The 16,157-nt window shown below is 31.8% G+C and overlaps 2 protein-coding genes across 12 annotated transcripts; one reads left to right on the top strand and one right to left on the bottom strand.

Annotated features, from left to right (window-relative positions):
• The first annotated feature begins 4,128 nt into the window (after positions 1 to 4,128).
• On the top strand, positions 4,129 to 9,928 carry LOC105637172 (Pentatricopeptide repeat (PPR) superfamily protein). Of its 11 annotated transcripts, none has more exons than XR_001046995.4 (4): positions 5,033 to 7,900; positions 8,535 to 8,712; positions 9,016 to 9,062; positions 9,458 to 9,928. XR_001046995.4 is itself a non-coding variant. In XM_012220590.4 (2 exons), the coding sequence occupies exons 1-2, from the start codon at positions 5,215 to 5,217 to the stop codon at positions 8,558 to 8,560; spliced, it is 2,712 nt and encodes a 903-aa protein (XP_012075980.1). In that variant the 5' UTR covers positions 5,033 to 5,214; the 3' UTR covers positions 8,561 to 9,928. The 11 variants fall into 11 exon arrangements, 1 of the variants encoding a protein (XP_012075980.1); XR_002284745.3 differs by having other exon boundaries at positions 8,974 to 9,062; XR_002284741.3 differs by having other exon boundaries at positions 8,956 to 9,062.
• Positions 9,929 to 10,192: 264 nt separating this feature from the next.
• Positions 10,193 to 15,776, bottom strand: LOC105637171 (vacuolar protein sorting-associated protein 26A). The gene is made up of 12 exons (XM_012220588.4): positions 15,631 to 15,776; positions 15,468 to 15,518; positions 15,300 to 15,374; positions 14,826 to 14,900; positions 14,638 to 14,710; positions 13,688 to 13,732; positions 13,296 to 13,407; positions 12,652 to 12,718; positions 11,751 to 11,795; positions 11,241 to 11,296; positions 10,970 to 11,145; positions 10,193 to 10,554 (listed from the first exon to the last, which is right to left on the bottom strand). Exons 2-12 carry the CDS (start codon positions 15,468 to 15,470, stop codon positions 10,376 to 10,378), a joined length of 906 nt encoding a protein of 301 aa, XP_012075978.1. The 5' UTR covers positions 15,471 to 15,518; positions 15,631 to 15,776; the 3' UTR covers positions 10,193 to 10,375.
• Between the last annotated feature and the right edge of the window lie 381 nt (positions 15,777 to 16,157).

Raw genomic sequence — 16,157 nt, 5'->3', positions numbered from 1 at the left:
ATTTTTGTGCTCATATATGGATTTTCTCTCTATCCTACAAAAATATCCTAAATACCTAGCTTACTAGGATCTTCGAAATCTTCATAATCAATGTAGGACTTGCCTTGTACGATTTCTTTCCAAAGAAATTCTGCATAAAATAAAATTGGCACAAATAACATAATTTAAATTTATTTGTTTTGTATTAATCATCAAAATCCGAGATTTGACCCTTGAGCCAACAATCTCCCCCTTTTTGATGATGACAAAACCAATAAATTTAGCAATCATAAAAGCATGTGCTCCCCCTGAATTTTATGCACGTAAGTTCTAAATATGCCAAAATATTTTTAATATGAAGCAAATTAGAACATGTATTTTGCTCCCCCTGAATAGATGCAATAAAACTGTTTTATGAAAATTAGAACTAGGGAGGCCTTTTTAGAAACTGATTTTAGAACTAGCAAAAATAGGCAAGATATTCTAAGTTCTAACAATCAGAGCATATATATATTAGAACTAGCAGAGATTGACAAGATGTTCTAAGTTCTAATAAACAGAACATATGGTCAGAGCAAAAGAATAGAAACTGATATTAGAAATAGAACAAAGGATCTTATATTCAACCTGCAAAACAGTCGTTAGAATAAGAATCTAAGTTCTAAAATCACATAGCTTATCATATAGAAAATATAGCTCACCAAAACAGACCATATTAGAAAAGCGATAAACATACAGATTAGAAAATATAAGCACACAGATAACCACTATATAAGTACTTTGGTTACCAAGTTTGTACCAACTGGTCGGTCGCAAAAAAAAAAAAAAATCGAAAAATTTGCAAAACTTACCTCAAGTTGTGTCCAAACAGCAATGGAGTGACCGGAGTTGCAACGGAGCGGAGCTAGCGGCGTCAGGTGGGCTGGAGCGGCGTCAGGAAGGGCTGGAGCAGCGCCGCGAACGGAGGAGAGGAGAGGAGGAGGAGAAGAAAGAAAGAAGAAGAAAGAAGAAGGAGGGCATCTGGCGTTTAAAGCCCTAAAATTTGCGACCGACTAGTCGGTCGCAAATTTCATTAATATCGATTGCAAATTTTAACTCTGCGACGTCGTTTTACTTCGCAATAAAATTGCGACTGATTTGCGACTCAAAACTTCGATCGCAAATAATCGGTCGCCAATCGGTCTCAGAACTTATTCCTAATTTTGAAGCGCACAATGTTGCGACGGAATAAAACGTAGTCGCAAATCGGTCGCAAATTCATAGTACACTGGTCGCAAACTGAAAACAAAAATCGTGGGAATTTTTAGCGCTATAATTAGCGACTGTTTGTCCATAGGTCGCAAATCGGTCGCAAAATTGCTACCGATTTCAGTCGGTCACAAAAATCGATCGCAATTAGACGTTTTTTTTTTGTAGTGGTATACATATAATTCTAAATATTACCTAATAAATACATGTATATACACATACACATGTATAACAATAAAATATATTTTTTTAAAATTAAAATTTTCAATTGTTCATCAACTCATACACGCATATATTCATTTTATTTAAAAATAAATTTTAAAAATTTGATTATAATTCTATCTATTATTATTTAGATTTTTATAATGTTAAATAAAATTTCATATGAGATTAATGTCAATATAATGGTTAATTAATAAAACAGCAGTGTGTATATACACATACTTCAGTTCAATTTATATCGTCATTCATTTAAAATTCATTATAATTATATATGTACAATTATTCAATGTCACCTAATAAATACATATATATATATATATATATATATATATATATATATATATATATATATATATATAATAAAATATATATTTTTAAAATTAAAATTTTCAACTGTTCATCATCTCTCACACACATATATTCATTTTATTTAAAAATAAATTTTAAATATTGATTATAATTCTATCTTACATTATTTAGCTTTTTATAATGTTAAAATAAAATTTCATATGAGATTAATGTGAATATAATGGTTAATTAATAAAACACCAATGTATATATACATACACTTTCGTTCAATTTATATTGTCATTTATCTAAACTTCATTATAATTATATATGTACAATTCTCGAATATCACCTACTACGTACGTTTCAAAATATATATATATATATATATATATATATATATATATATATATAACAATAAAATATATCTTTCTAAAATTAAAATTTTCAACTATTTCTCATCTCACACACACACATATGTTCATTCTATTTAAAAATAAATTTAAAATATTTGATTATAATTGTATCTAATGTCATTTTGAATTTTATAATGTTTAAATAAAATTTCATATGAGATTAATGTGAATATGACCGTTAATTAATCTCATTCATACATATGTTCATTTTATTTAAAAATAAATTTTAAAAAGTAAAAGTTTAAAAATTTTGAAAGGCTTAATTATTTATATTTTATTTGAAATTTTATTTTTTAAAAAATATATCCAATCAAATTATACAAACATAAAGAAAAAAATAATTTTTTCTTTTCTTATCTCTCTCCTAAATAAATAATTTTAAATTATAATAAAAAGAATTAAATATTTAAATTTAAAAAATGAAATATAAAAATGTCAAATGTATCATTATCATATGTATTTATTAAAACATAATTTAAAAAAGATGAAACTTAAAATTTTAAAATGCTTAATTATCTAATTTCATTATTTAAAATAATTTAATAAATTATATATAATCAATTAATTAAATATAATTTTTTAATTGGTCATGTCTAAGATTATTTTAAGATATTCAAATTTTATTAGGAGCACTATTGAAAATCTTATTATCCCCGTATTCTCATATTTATATACAGTATATATTATACATATTATAAATTATTATTATAGATTTAGGAGTCCTTTATTGAAAATAAAAGGAGAGGAGAAATTAATTCAATTTAGAAATAATTTAATTCAATTAAAATATTAAAAAATTTTCACATTGGATTTTTTAATATATGTGAAAATATTCAATTAATTATCATTAATTGAGTTATATGTCTATAATATATATGAATTTTAACGTTTTACGTAGATCATCATTACATAATGATAATATATATTAATAAAATAATATATAAAAAATATATAAATATATTAAAAGATATCCTAAATAAACTCTAACTAACATGTAATACAAGATTCTGATAATTTTTATCCTAGTAGAATTTATCTTGACTCCAATATATATACTCCAAATCTACTTCAAGCAAGGACCAACTCTTGAATACTCTCAAATCTCAATTTTGATGGTTAACACATAAACCATTTTAATTTTATATATGACTTAATTAATGATAGTTAATAGTACAAACGAGTTATAAAATTCTTTGCTTTAATGTTGGTTAGAAAATCCTAAACGTCATTATAATTATACGAATACTTAAAATCTTAAAATAAAAAATAATAAGGATTTTTCTATGTTAATAAGAATAAAAAATAAAATTTTAAAAGATAAAACTTAAAATTTTGAAATACTTAATTATTTATATGCATTTATTTAAAAATAATTTGAATGATTATATCCAATCAATTAATAAAATATAATTTTCTAATTGGCTATAACTAAGTTTGTTCTTTCATTAAGGGCATCATTGGAATTTCCATTATTCTCCCCTTCTCATCTCTTCTCCCCCTCTCTCCAATTCCCAAATTTATATATAGTATCGATAGATAGATAGATAAAATGAATGAAAGAATATAGAGTAAAATTCTCGAGTTCAAGGCATTTAAATCAAAATGTTTTTAACAATTTGGAAAGTTTGGAGAGAACTATCCCTGTTGTGAAATCTATAATGTTTTTCCAGTCTATTTAGTCTCTTAATGAATTAATATATTTATTAAAAATATCAATATTTTTGAAATATCAATATTATTAGAACAAATATTTTTAAATATAAACCCATGTTAGGGCAGAAAAACAAAATTTACAATAGGGAAAAAATAATAAGGCACTTAAATTTTGGTCTAATTGACACTTGAGGACCTCTATTTTTAAAAAGAAATTATAAAGTCCTTATATCTCGATCCGTCTAACAGGTTGATTATTCCGTCTAAAAAATTTATTTATCTTATTAGTCTTTGCTATAAAGTGAGTCCAAGCAGAGAGAAATTTTAAAATCCCAATAAACACCCCCAAGTGCATGTCATCTTCTCTGACAACCCCAAGTCCCACCGCGGCAGCTTGCCACTGCTGAAAAAGAGCCAGTTTTAGTTAACTTATGTACCCTGCAAATTTGTTTTATTATAACTTCCTAACATTTGCCTCTGCTTTCTAATTAAGGTAGGACATATGATTCAAACTGAATCTGATCCACAGAGGAGAGATGAATATCTGCAAATAGTAATTGATCTCTGAAACCAGGTTTGTTCCATTATAAACTCTCTCCCCCTTCCCTTACTCCCTCCCTCCTTCCTTCCATGTGCTTCTGAATCTTGAAGATTTGGTAAATAAGATGGAAATTGAAAGGCATTAGTTACTCTCATTTCGCGTGAATGATAGGATACTCTGATACAATGATATGCAATATTATTCTGAATTTGTTAATTTAGCTTATATATATTTATGTATACTATTAAATTTTTTTTTAATATATGGTATTTGATTTCATGAAATAATTGTTAATTTATTTTTAGATTGATGTTTCGAAGACCATGGAAGAGGTTTTTGAGACAATGAAAACCTATTTAACCCTCTTCTTGCAAAAAAATGGAGGTTGAAGTTATATTGGAGGTCAAATCTAAACTTGAGGGCGACATCGTAGATGTGGCTGGGAGCGAAGGTTGTAAGTGAAGTTAAAGTAGAGGGTATTTTTACAGTTACACGTTGATTAAATGGTTAAAACTTAAAAGCATGTGTTTTGGACGGAAGGACCAACGGGTTAACGGAATCGCAACTTAAGAACTATATAATTGCCTTTTAGAAATGTACGCTCTCAAGCGGCAATTAGCTCAAAATTAAGGGATTCTGTTATTTTTTATCCTTTACAATTATATTAACATAAGGTTAAAAAAAAAAAAAAAAAAGAAGAAGAAAAGGAAACCAACCAGAGCGGGCAAAAGTGTTATCGTTTCGAAAGAAAAAAACGAGGTGGCTGAATCCCGTCTTTAGAAGGAATAGGAGGACGCGGAGAAGGAGAAGTAGCAGCGCCGAGCCAAAACCCTCAAAATTTCAAAATAACACAGAGAAAACAAACCGATGCTACCAATAAAACAAGCAAGCAAATCAAAGAGGGCGTTGCTCTCTTCACAGTTTCTCTTCAACAACGCAACTACAATCTTTTCTATAACTGAGACTTCCTCTTATCTTCCTATTCCTCCTTTTCCCACTTCTTGTTTTGCTCCTTTGAGTCGCTACTGTTACTATCCAACAGCCCAACCAATTTCAATTCAACCAACTACCTTCGATTATTCAACATTTGGATTGAACGCCAAAGACGTTGCTCAATCCTTTAAAAAATGGTTCAAGCATCCCAACAGTGGTTTATTGGATCTAATTTTCGATATTTTGAGCCGCCAAGATGAGGTCGATGAAATTGCTCTTTCTCAACTGGGTCTTCGAGTCACTGAGTCATTAGTTTTGGAGGTTCTTAACTATGGGTTTCTAAAAGGTGATATCTTTTCTTCCCTTAAATTCTTCGATTGGGCTGGTCACCAATGTGGGTTTTATCACACGCGCGCCACTTATCAAGCCGTTTTCAAGATCCTTTCAAAATCTAAGCATATGCGTGTAATGCTTGATTATCTTGATAGTTATATGAGGGCTAGGCTTTCTAGCAATGATCTGTTTGGATTTCATAGCACTTTAGTGATGGGATACTCTTTGGCTGGAAAGCCATATTTTGCACTCCAAATGTTTGGTAGAATGCGCTTTCAGGGTCTTGACTTGGACGCCTGTACTTATCATGTGCTTCTTAGTTCTTTAGTAGAGGAGAATTATTTTGAAGCTGTTGATAGTATTGTTTCCCAGATTTCTCTTAGGGGTTTCGAAAGCCATGTAACGCATTTTATAGTAGTTAAAAGTCTTTGTAAGCAGAAAATGTTGAACGAGGCTGAGTCATATTTGCGCCAGGTGATCTTAAATGGCAATAGCTATTGCCTTGGAGATGCAGTGCAGGTTCTTGTTGATGCACTTTGTCAAAAAGGTAACTTTGATAAGGGATGGCAGTTGATTGAGGAGTTCAGGGAGTTGGATTCCGTGCCTATGGAGCCTGCTTATGGTACGTGGCTTAAGAATCTTGTTCGAGTTGGCAAGCTTGATGAGGCTGTGAAATTCATGCAACTCAAGAAGGCATCAGAAAGTTATGTTCCAGATGTTTTCCGGTATAATGTCTTGTTGTGGAGGCTATTGAAAGAGAACCGTCTTGCAGAATCATGTGATTTGTTGTTGGAGATGATGGAGAGTGGTATTTCTCCTAATAGGGGCACCATGAATGCTGCATTGTGTTTCTGTTGCAAGGCTGGAATGGTGGATGTGGCGCTTGACTTGTATAATTGCAAAGCCGAGTTTGGGCTCTCACCTAGTTCAGTGGCTTGTAATTATCTCATTGTTTATCTATGTAAGGAGGGGTCTATCGATGAGGCATACCAGGTTTTCAGGAATTCTACTCAGCAAGGCTATTTCCCTGGTGACAGAACGCTTTCTATACTTGTTGATGCTTTGTTTAGAGAAGGAAAACTCGATGCGATGAAAGAGCTGACTTTTGTTGCTCTAGAGTGGAATTTTTGGCTGAGTGATTCCATGTATAATAAGTTTATTTCAGCTCTATGCAGGGCGAGGATGTTAGAAGATGGTTACTTGATACACAGGGTATTTAGCAGAATGAATAGAGTTGCCACAAAGAGCACTTACTCAAACTTGATTCATGGTTTTAATAAATTACATAAGTTGGATATTGTTGCTGGGCTTCTTATAGAAATGCAAGATAAGGGTCATATGGCTACTCGACCTTTGTTAAGATCAGTTATTCATGGTCTATGTGGTATGGAAAACCCAGAAGTTCAATTCCGCCACTTATTTGATCTTCTAATATCTCATGGTCAACCTAACTATCAGATATGTAACCTTTTCATCGATGGAGCTGGCCATGCACAGAAGCCTGAACTAGCCAGAGAAGTATTTGAGTGGATGCAGATAAACGGGATTGAGCCTAATCTGAGTACTAAGGTTCTAATGTTGCAGAGTTATTTAAAGAGTGAGAGAATATCTGATGCTCTAAACTTCTTTGATGCTATGGGAAAGAGAGGAGAGATTAACAAAAAGCTATTCAATTCCATGGTTGTTGGTCTTTGCAAAGTCAACAACGTGAATAATGCTTTGTCTTTTCTGTGGGACATGCGGAGTAGTGGAGTAGTTCCCAGTGTACAATGTTATGAGGTTCTTATACAGCTGCTATGCAAACAAAGACAATATGATATTGCGATAAGTCTTCTTTATGACTTATTGAAAACCGGGCGCCATGTTACATCGTTCATTGGTAACATTCTTTTGTTGCATTCATTCAGAAATGAAAAGCTGTATGGTGCTTGGATTCGAGCAAGAGAGATGCAATATGAGACTTATTCCTATCTTTCGGTCCTTGGCCATTTGATTGGTGCGTTTTCTGGCCACGTTAGATTGAATGAACAAATTGACAACTTGGAAGAAGTGATTGAACAGTGTTTCCCACTTGATGTCTACACTTACAATATGCTTTTGAGAAGGCTAACCATGATTAAGATGGAAGATGCTTGTAAGTTATTTTATAGAATATGCCAGAAAGGTTATGAGCCTAACCGGTGGACATATGATATCTTAGTACATGGCCTTTTTAAGCATGGCAAGACAGATGAGGCTAGGAGATTGGTGGATGAGATGTTCAGGAGAGGGTTTGATCTAACTGATGGTACCAAACGACTCATTGGATAAGAGCTACATGTTAAAACATTCAGAATTTTCTACGAATTTTTGCAAGAAATATTTTGATGCCTAAATTTCATTGATTACATGGATATCTCATTCTTTCAAGTTTTAGCAACCAATTGTAAGATAGGAGTGGTATGTAATTTATTATTGTTTCTGTTCACAATGGCTTAGGATAAAATGTGACCCTGAAATTTATAGTTACAAGAGACTACATGATCAATGTGAGTGGTCTGAAAAATAGAAATGATAAAGCTGAATAACTTATTTTGTACTTTTACTACAACACTGGATTCCGAGTGCATAAAAAATCTGTGGTAATTCAGAGTCAGGATGCCTGTTATTAACTTTCTTTTCCTAGAAACTTGAAGCCCGTCCTGATGGTATCCTGTTGATTTATCCGCTTTTCCTTTCTTAACGTGTATTTATGTTGATTTAGACATATAATCAGGAGTTTCCATGCAGTAGTCAGCTTCTTATATGGACCCTGTGCATGGCTGAGGTGACATCGTGTCATTATTTGTTTTGTTTGTTTGAGCCTGTCATTTATTCATGGTTTTTGGGTGAGCAATCTATTTTCAAGTTGCAGTACTTATTTGAGGACTTATTTGCTTCAGATGAAATTGTTGTCATGAAGATCTAAGGTAGCTCAAAATCGTTGTCTTCAACATCTAGGGTATGCTCATTAGCTGAATGCAGTCCTCCTGTAGTAGCGCATACAACATAGAATTGAGTATCATAGGATTGAGGATTGAGGAGCCTATCACACGGTCAATCAGAACCTGTTAAATGAAGGTAACAGGTTAGAAAATGTTTACATTCTTGGATTTTGTAAGTTTTCTTTTGCCTGAACTATCAACTGCTGTATACCTGCGTCTAATTTTAGTGAAACATTTTTGAAAAACATTTTTGAAAACGTGACATTTTAGACAATTTACCATAACATTTAGTTAAAATGCATGCTGAAAGCGTTTGAAAATATTTGTGCATCATATTCTGATGTCAATTACGTTCCTGTTATATATTTTTTTATTTTAGTTGAATGTTGTCGGGCAGTGTGCCGATTTCTTCACATCTTAGCTATTGCACCTCCTGCAGACTCCAAGATGCCAGAGCTGCTATTAGATAGCTATATGTTTCTGGAGGTAAATCTAACCAAATGTCTTATTTCCATCAGCTGCCAAATTTTATATTTTAATGATAATGGATTTTAGAATTTGTGGTTGGATGTCTTCACCCAGTAGGCAGATTGCTTTCTAAATTTTACCTGAAGTCCTGTATTCATATACAAACAGGTCATGTGAACTGAACTGAAAGTTGAAACTGACCCCTTATTTTTCTTTTAATTTGCTCTCAAAGAAATTTATATTCATCTAAAGATAAAGAAATAACCCGATAGATGTAGTAAATTTGATGTCATCAGAGCTTTGTCTTTCCTCAATTTTTGGACCTTGTTGTCCTTGGTAGTCATCTTTACCTGGGTAGCCCTTTTATACATCTTTATATGCAGTTCTGATGTTTTTTCTTCTAATACATGCAGGGAACTGATCTCCCTGCTCCCACCAACCCTATCATTTGAGTTTGATCCATGTATTACGAATGGACAGTGATTTAGTGCAGGCAGGAGTATTAATATGATCAATTCTTGCAGAGAAGTCTTATATTAACTTTGGGATTGGTATGTGCAAATTGAATAATAAGAAATCAACAGGTGCATCAAGTTGAACATCTTTTGTATCGGAGGGTTAATCAATCAGCTAATATATTTAGCTTCATTATCATTTAGATAATGTTAAGCTAGCAACATTTTCTTCGTTTGTTTTTTGCTACTTATAAATCCTTTTTTATTTAAAGGGCTTATGCAATCTTGAGCTGCAATTTATTCACTCACATATCTGGTACCTCTTGATATGCTCTGACCTCTCATTCGAAGTATAGAATTCACTTGTAAATATTAAAATTTTGATCTAGTTATCGTAATTAAATTGAGTGAACTGAATATTTTTGCTTAGACCAAGTTTGAATTGCTCTGCATTTGAGATTATTTTTATCTAGTTTGAACAAGGACCTAATGGAATGCAATAGTCAGAATATATTTGATTTGATATCTGAAATTGAGTTTCGTGGACATATTTTACTCTGAATTGGATTTTGTTTTACCAAAATAATAGATGTTCAGAAATAACAAATTAGACTAAATCTGATTCTGTTTAACATATTTTACACAGTGACCAAAGGAAATGAATGAATGAATGAATGAATGAAAAGGGCCAAATTGATAAAAAAAAATTCATAAAAAAATAAAAATAAAACATGAGGTGTTAACAGTTAAGGAAAATATAAAACAATGTAGTGGTTTCGATCGTTTCAAAGGTTCTTCTTAGAAGCCAAAAACAGGTTTGTCTGGAAGAAATCCCATGCAAACACGAATAGACTTCAAGAAAGCAAAACCATAATGTCATGGATTTTCAAGAAGCCTATAAACTGTGATTTCTTGCTGCTTAAAATACCGTCTGTCCTCTTCGTCAACTAGAACAAGATTCAAATAATACTTCACACTGAATTTGTTGTTGATGTTACGATATGTGGGTGTCAACTCGTATGGGCTCAAAAACAGTCGGATTGGAATTGATTCTCCTGCAGAGCCCCATAAAATTTGCATTAGAGTGATAATTATAATGAACATACCGTTTTCAAGCAAGCAAACATAATGTGATCACATAAATGCTTAAATGGAGAGAATTTTAATCAAGGATTTTAATTCGAGTAGCATCTTATTAATGCATTTTATTTCTGTCCAACTTCACATTTTATCCGTCTACATCAGAGATACAATTAGAGAAACTCAAGAGATATCTACTTAAGCAATCATTTGCAAAAAATTACAACTCATTAAGTTTGAGACTCAAATAAAAATCAGGTCAAAGTTTGAACACTAGTGTTACTATCTCTAAAAGAAACAAACATCTCAGATGTGTAACCTAGATTTCTTGACAGTATCTTAGGGCCAAAGAAAAAGAAAAAAATGAAAAAGCAATATGGAATTATGTACCTCGGACAGGAGCACCATCCATCAACTCAAATTTTGCAAGGGTCTCTGTCTCAACATACGTGTTAGGCCCTGATCCTGTTGACTCACGGCGCCTGATCTCAAGCTCCATATTTTTAATCTTAATTCTAACCAGAAGAAAATATATTTTGCCAATGATAACGTCCTTCAAATGGTACCTGAATAAATTCAACATCAAAAGGAAGACCTAAAGCTCTCTTCCAATTTAGTTTATCAGGTGATGCCAAATCATCTAAATGCATGTCAGACTTACTTGCTTTTACCGTATTCAAACTCAATATGCAGGCAATCCTCAATTCCAACTTCCATCTAAAAGAGGCACCAAGATAAGCACACAGGATTAATTTTCAGAATGAATTCATCAAGATCACTACAATTCACGAAATAACAAAATATGCATTGGAAACAATTAAGATACATAAGGGATTCTGTTCCTTGACATGCCCTTTCACACAACAATGACAAATGTCAAGAGGCCTAGTTCCGAATGATTATGTAGAGAAGCATACATCAGCGCAAGTGATATCTTGTAATTGAAAATTATAGAAACCTAATGTCTGCAAAATATTTATGCTAATCAGGGATAGATAGAATGTGATTCAGCAGGAAGTGAAGGATTGTATTGCGCCACTATCGCATAGAGAGGAGTTTGCAACATTGAGAGAGTATCTTTTTGGCATATTTTGGTAGCTAATACCAGCAGTTTGTAACAAATGAAAGAAACATACTAAGCAACAATGCATAAGAATATAACTCCCCTGACCTTGATACTGTTATTGATTGATGGAAGCGGCGTATAATTGTGTACCTGATTCAGAAATATAACAAAGCAAATCAATCTATTATACGATACTATCAAAACTATAAATTCACATAATTATCCTTTGAAGAACAACATTAAGCTAGGACTTCCTTCAGAACATTTATGCTAGAGGATTATGAGTCACAAGGTCAATTTGCAAGATCAATATTTGAGCTAATCCTTTTTCTTCTATTACTTTTTTGAACATACATAGGTGATATTTGACCTTCAAGAATCAGTGTCACTGCTACAACTGCAACATGATGAAATGGTTTTGCTGACGTCCTTGGGAATAGCTTCAGGAAGGTCAAATATGTATCTTTAGATAAGATTTAGCATCGTTGAAGGGCATTTACTTCATTAGTTTTGACCTTTGATTTTTGTGTTATTTTTTTGTTCCTTGTGAGGAATTTTGTGATTTTCTTCCTTAAATTATTCTTACATATATGTAATATGTCATCACTCACTGCATACTGCAACTGCTTAACCACCATGAAAGCCTTTCAAATAAAACACCGAAACACACAGCTTCCAGTAGCTACAGCACTTGAATCTCAGTATAGGCATTAACAGCCAAAAAGACTACAAACCTTCAACTCTATAAGATGCTCCTAAATATATTCATTATAAAGTCAACATCCTAAAAAATTCACAATTACTATATTAAAGAACACAAGCAAGAATTATCCGAGCTTGATTGGCATCTGAATGCAATCTGTAACATCAGATCCATATTATATGTAGTCATCTTATTCTTAAATGAAGGAAATGGAACAAAAGGAGGAAGTGCAAGAAAAAAATTTCTGCGGCTTAACTAGAAGAGTATTATAATGATTGGAAGAATGATAATATAATGTATTACCACAAAATCTTGGCACTGTACGATGTTGTTGACATAGTTTCGACTGATTGTCACTTTCAATATATACCTGCAAATTTGCAAGAGAGATTAAGAAGTTGGCTTTATGAAATGGAGGGAAAACCTTATACAGTTTATTAGAAAAATATCATAAGGTGAACATCACTTTGGGACTCAGAATAACAAAATTCGAAACAGCCATGCTTTATGAAACTAATAGTAACCTAAACCATGCTTAGTAGCAGAATCCTAAGTAATAATCACAAAAAAAAGCCCCAAAAATATTGGGGCTATGATTGTCTTTGCCACGCTCTTTTGTAATTCCCAAAAAAAAAAAAATCATTTAGTGACAATCACAAAAATTTCTGAAATTTCTTCGAATAAAACAAATAGAGTTCAGCAAATCAACTAAATATATGAATAGCAGACATGGAGTAGAAGGGGAAAAGAAAGAGGAAGCAATAAAGTTGCAAGGGTTTCACAAAACCCAGGAAATCTCTACCCTGCACAAATAATATCCAGAACATATTGAACACCAGTTTTATAGTGAAAATAGGTGGAAGGGATGTCTGGATAAGTCTCTCATTTAGATTTCTCAATCTCTCGATTAGATGACCAAACTAGTTTAGTTCAAAAGGATATCCTACCTAAGCCTCACGTTGACTCCATTGTAAGACTCATATGGCATTTCAACTGTAGAAAATTCGAAGGGGTATGTTTTTCTTTCATACAATTCGCCAGGAATATCAAGTTCACGAACTGCATATGAATAACAAGAGTTAGTACACCAGGGATTCAGAAATTTTCTTTTTTTAATTCATTGAGAAAACCCTTTGAAAAATGATATACACACTACAATGCAAATTTAAGTTTGAAGCAGGCATACAGCAAAATGATTATCCTATCAGTAATATATAATGAAACTTGTTAAAGATAAACTATAAAGACAAACTATAAAACCTTTATAATGCACTGTACAATAAAATATAGCACTTCATTTATTATCAGATTCATGAGAAAGGCATGCTTATCCACTCACCAAGAGATGTAAACTCATAGAAGTTGCCTCGGTCAAAAAACAATTCTGCAAAGAGCGGAAGATATATGTAATGGTCTAAACTGTATCCTTTTCACAATAATAAATCAATGGACTAGAGTCAACAGATTCATGTGACACAATAAGTAATAATTCCAAATTATAACTACTCCAATGCTCCATGCAAATGAATGCGCAACAAGCGATAGTATCCAATTTGTTCTAAATACAGTCTAGCTCAAGGAAATCTTAAGAACGAAGGTACTTGTATGGTATTCCATTAATATTAATGAAATTAAATTACATTAGTGAAACTATCATGCTTAGGAAAAAGTTGATCCATGAATATATACATTCTTCTTGATTGAGACTTACAGAAAATAGTGAATTATATGGTAACTTACAAAGAAAGGTTTGCTGTAATTCATAATGTTTTCTTGGCATGTTATTCTATTATATGTCACTCACAGCTTGTAGAGGCTATAAAATGAATAAATAATATATTATACTTCTTATTAAAAGATGAACTAGAAAGAATTTTAATTCAGATAAACTAAAAGATTCCAATGACATAGCTAGAGTTTTTGTTGACTAATTACTCTCTTTTAGAGGAAAAGGGAGAAGGTTCTATGGAGGTGCATAAAACGTGGTTCTACAACCATAGTTGTGTTCTACAACCATAGTTTTATTCTAACCTTTCAAGAACTTCATTTTCAACTGCAAACCAAGTATGCAACAACCCTGAGGGATTTAAACAGTGTATCCCTTTTGAATTTTTAACTCTTGCAAATAGGCAATATGATTGTGTATTCACACACTCCCACTTGTCTTTCCATGCTTCTCAATCGGAAAAAAAAAAAAAAAAAAAAAAAAAAAAAAAAAAAAAAAAAAAAAAATTCCTTCTTTTGTAATATAAAAAATGAACAATGGAATTTGAAGCAAAATCAACATACCTATCTGACCAATCAGCTTGATTGTAACACCAGTATGTTCAAGCTTCTTTCCCTGTAATGGTTCTATAACAACCTGAATATAATAATGTCAAGTATCAATTCCACGGTTCCAATAATAGGGTTGATTAAAAACACTTTCATAGCTCACAAACAAGCTCAAAATAACAATAAATAATATCGAAAAGTACCTCTCCGACAATGTTTTCTTGACTTTGAAAGAGAGGAACCATAATTGTTTGGCCATTATCGTTCTTCAATGGGACCTATAGAAACGAACAGATACAGTAAGCATAAACTTGAATAAGATTTGACCTTAAAGGCCTCTGCAAAGAAGTGATCAAATTGTATCATTAGTTGCAGGAGCAGTTTGCACTATGTTTGCCACTCTAGTACATAAAGAAAAAAAAAGATCTTTCGAACTTAAGTAGTTTTCTTGAACAAATTCCATGAAACCTTCCAATTCTGATAAGCTTCTCAACTAGTTCAGAAAAAATATCATTTCCTCTGAAAACAAAATTAAAATTAAAAAAAAAAAAAATCATACATTCTATCTCTCAAATCAGAATCCAATTCCTTATTTATGCTAAGATTGATAATACAAAATTCTACAGTTATTCAAAGAAAAAAAATGGAAAAAAGCAAAAGTATTTTCAGCATGAAACCTGCTTGCGAGTTCTTGCATCAGCAAAAATGATTGAAATAGTACATGGCGGCTTAAAAGCTCCAACTAAGAAATTCTGAACCAGCAATAAACACGCAAATCAGTTCAATTTTGATTGAGAACAGCAAAGTCATATTATTATAGAGAAGTGTCAAAGAAAAATCTTTACCATGATCTTCTCCGTTTGGCAACTTTGTTACGCATGAAGAAGAAGAAGAACCTTGAAATATGAAACAGAAACCACCAAGTCCAATTCCAAAGTTAGTAATAAAGCTTCAAAGGCCAAATTGATCATAGAGCTTTGAACTTGAAGTGATTTTGGAAATTTATACCTCAAAAAGCATTGAAATGGGCGGATTTGAAGCTTCCAATGACTCAGATCAGCAGCGCTTTTTCCCTGTTCTTGTTTATTTCTTTTCCTCGTCGATTTGCGTCAACTGTCAGTCTGTCGTTCTGTTTCACTTTTTTGGAAAGTGCGTTTTAAGTAATAAATTTTCATTTTTTTGGAAAAATTACTATTACTCCCTATAGTTGATAAAATTTACTTATTAATCTTTATCTGTTGTAAAATATATTTAATCCCTTTGATTTGTAATTATCGGACAAATAAGTCCTTCCATCTTATGTACGTTCTTTTTTCCATTGAATGAATATTACTTAAACTTTAGTATTTTTTATTCTATTAAAAATATAAATTATAAAAAAATTATATAAAAGTATAGTAACAAATGAAAATACTATTACTACACATAATAAAAACATTAATCATACAATTCGAAAAAAAAATACTAAATCATGATAATTTATTTACTTGATCAAATGTTAAAAGCTTACATATGCAAAAAAATTTGATTATGGA

This window comes from Jatropha curcas, chromosome 5 (assembly GCF_041381405.1).
Source record: "Jatropha curcas cultivar XTBG-Jc1 chromosome 5, XTBG_Jcur_1.0, whole genome shotgun sequence".
Lineage (NCBI taxonomy): Eukaryota > Viridiplantae > Streptophyta > Magnoliopsida > Malpighiales > Euphorbiaceae > Jatropha > Jatropha curcas.
This window is presented reverse-complemented; position numbering and strand designations above follow the sequence as displayed.

Excerpts from the sequence above, each read along its gene's own strand:
- LOC105637171 (XM_012220588.4), bottom strand. Across the intron at positions 14,711-14,825 it reads AAGAAAACATTGTCGGAGAG|GTTGTTATAGAACCATTACA; the intron begins GTACTTTTCGAT and ends TATTATATTCAG. Across the intron at positions 12,719-13,295 it reads GGAGTCAACGTGAGGCTTAG|GTATATATTGAAAGTGACAA; the intron begins GTAGGATATCCT and ends GCAAATTTGCAG.
- LOC105637172 (XM_012220590.4), top strand. The coding sequence starts at position 5,215 with ATGCTACCAATAAAACAAGCAAGCAAATCAAAGAGGGCGTTGCTCTCT. Across the intron at positions 7,901-8,534 it reads AGGGTTTGATCTAACTGATG|ATGAAATTGTTGTCATGAAG; the intron begins GTACCAAACGAC and ends TATTTGCTTCAG.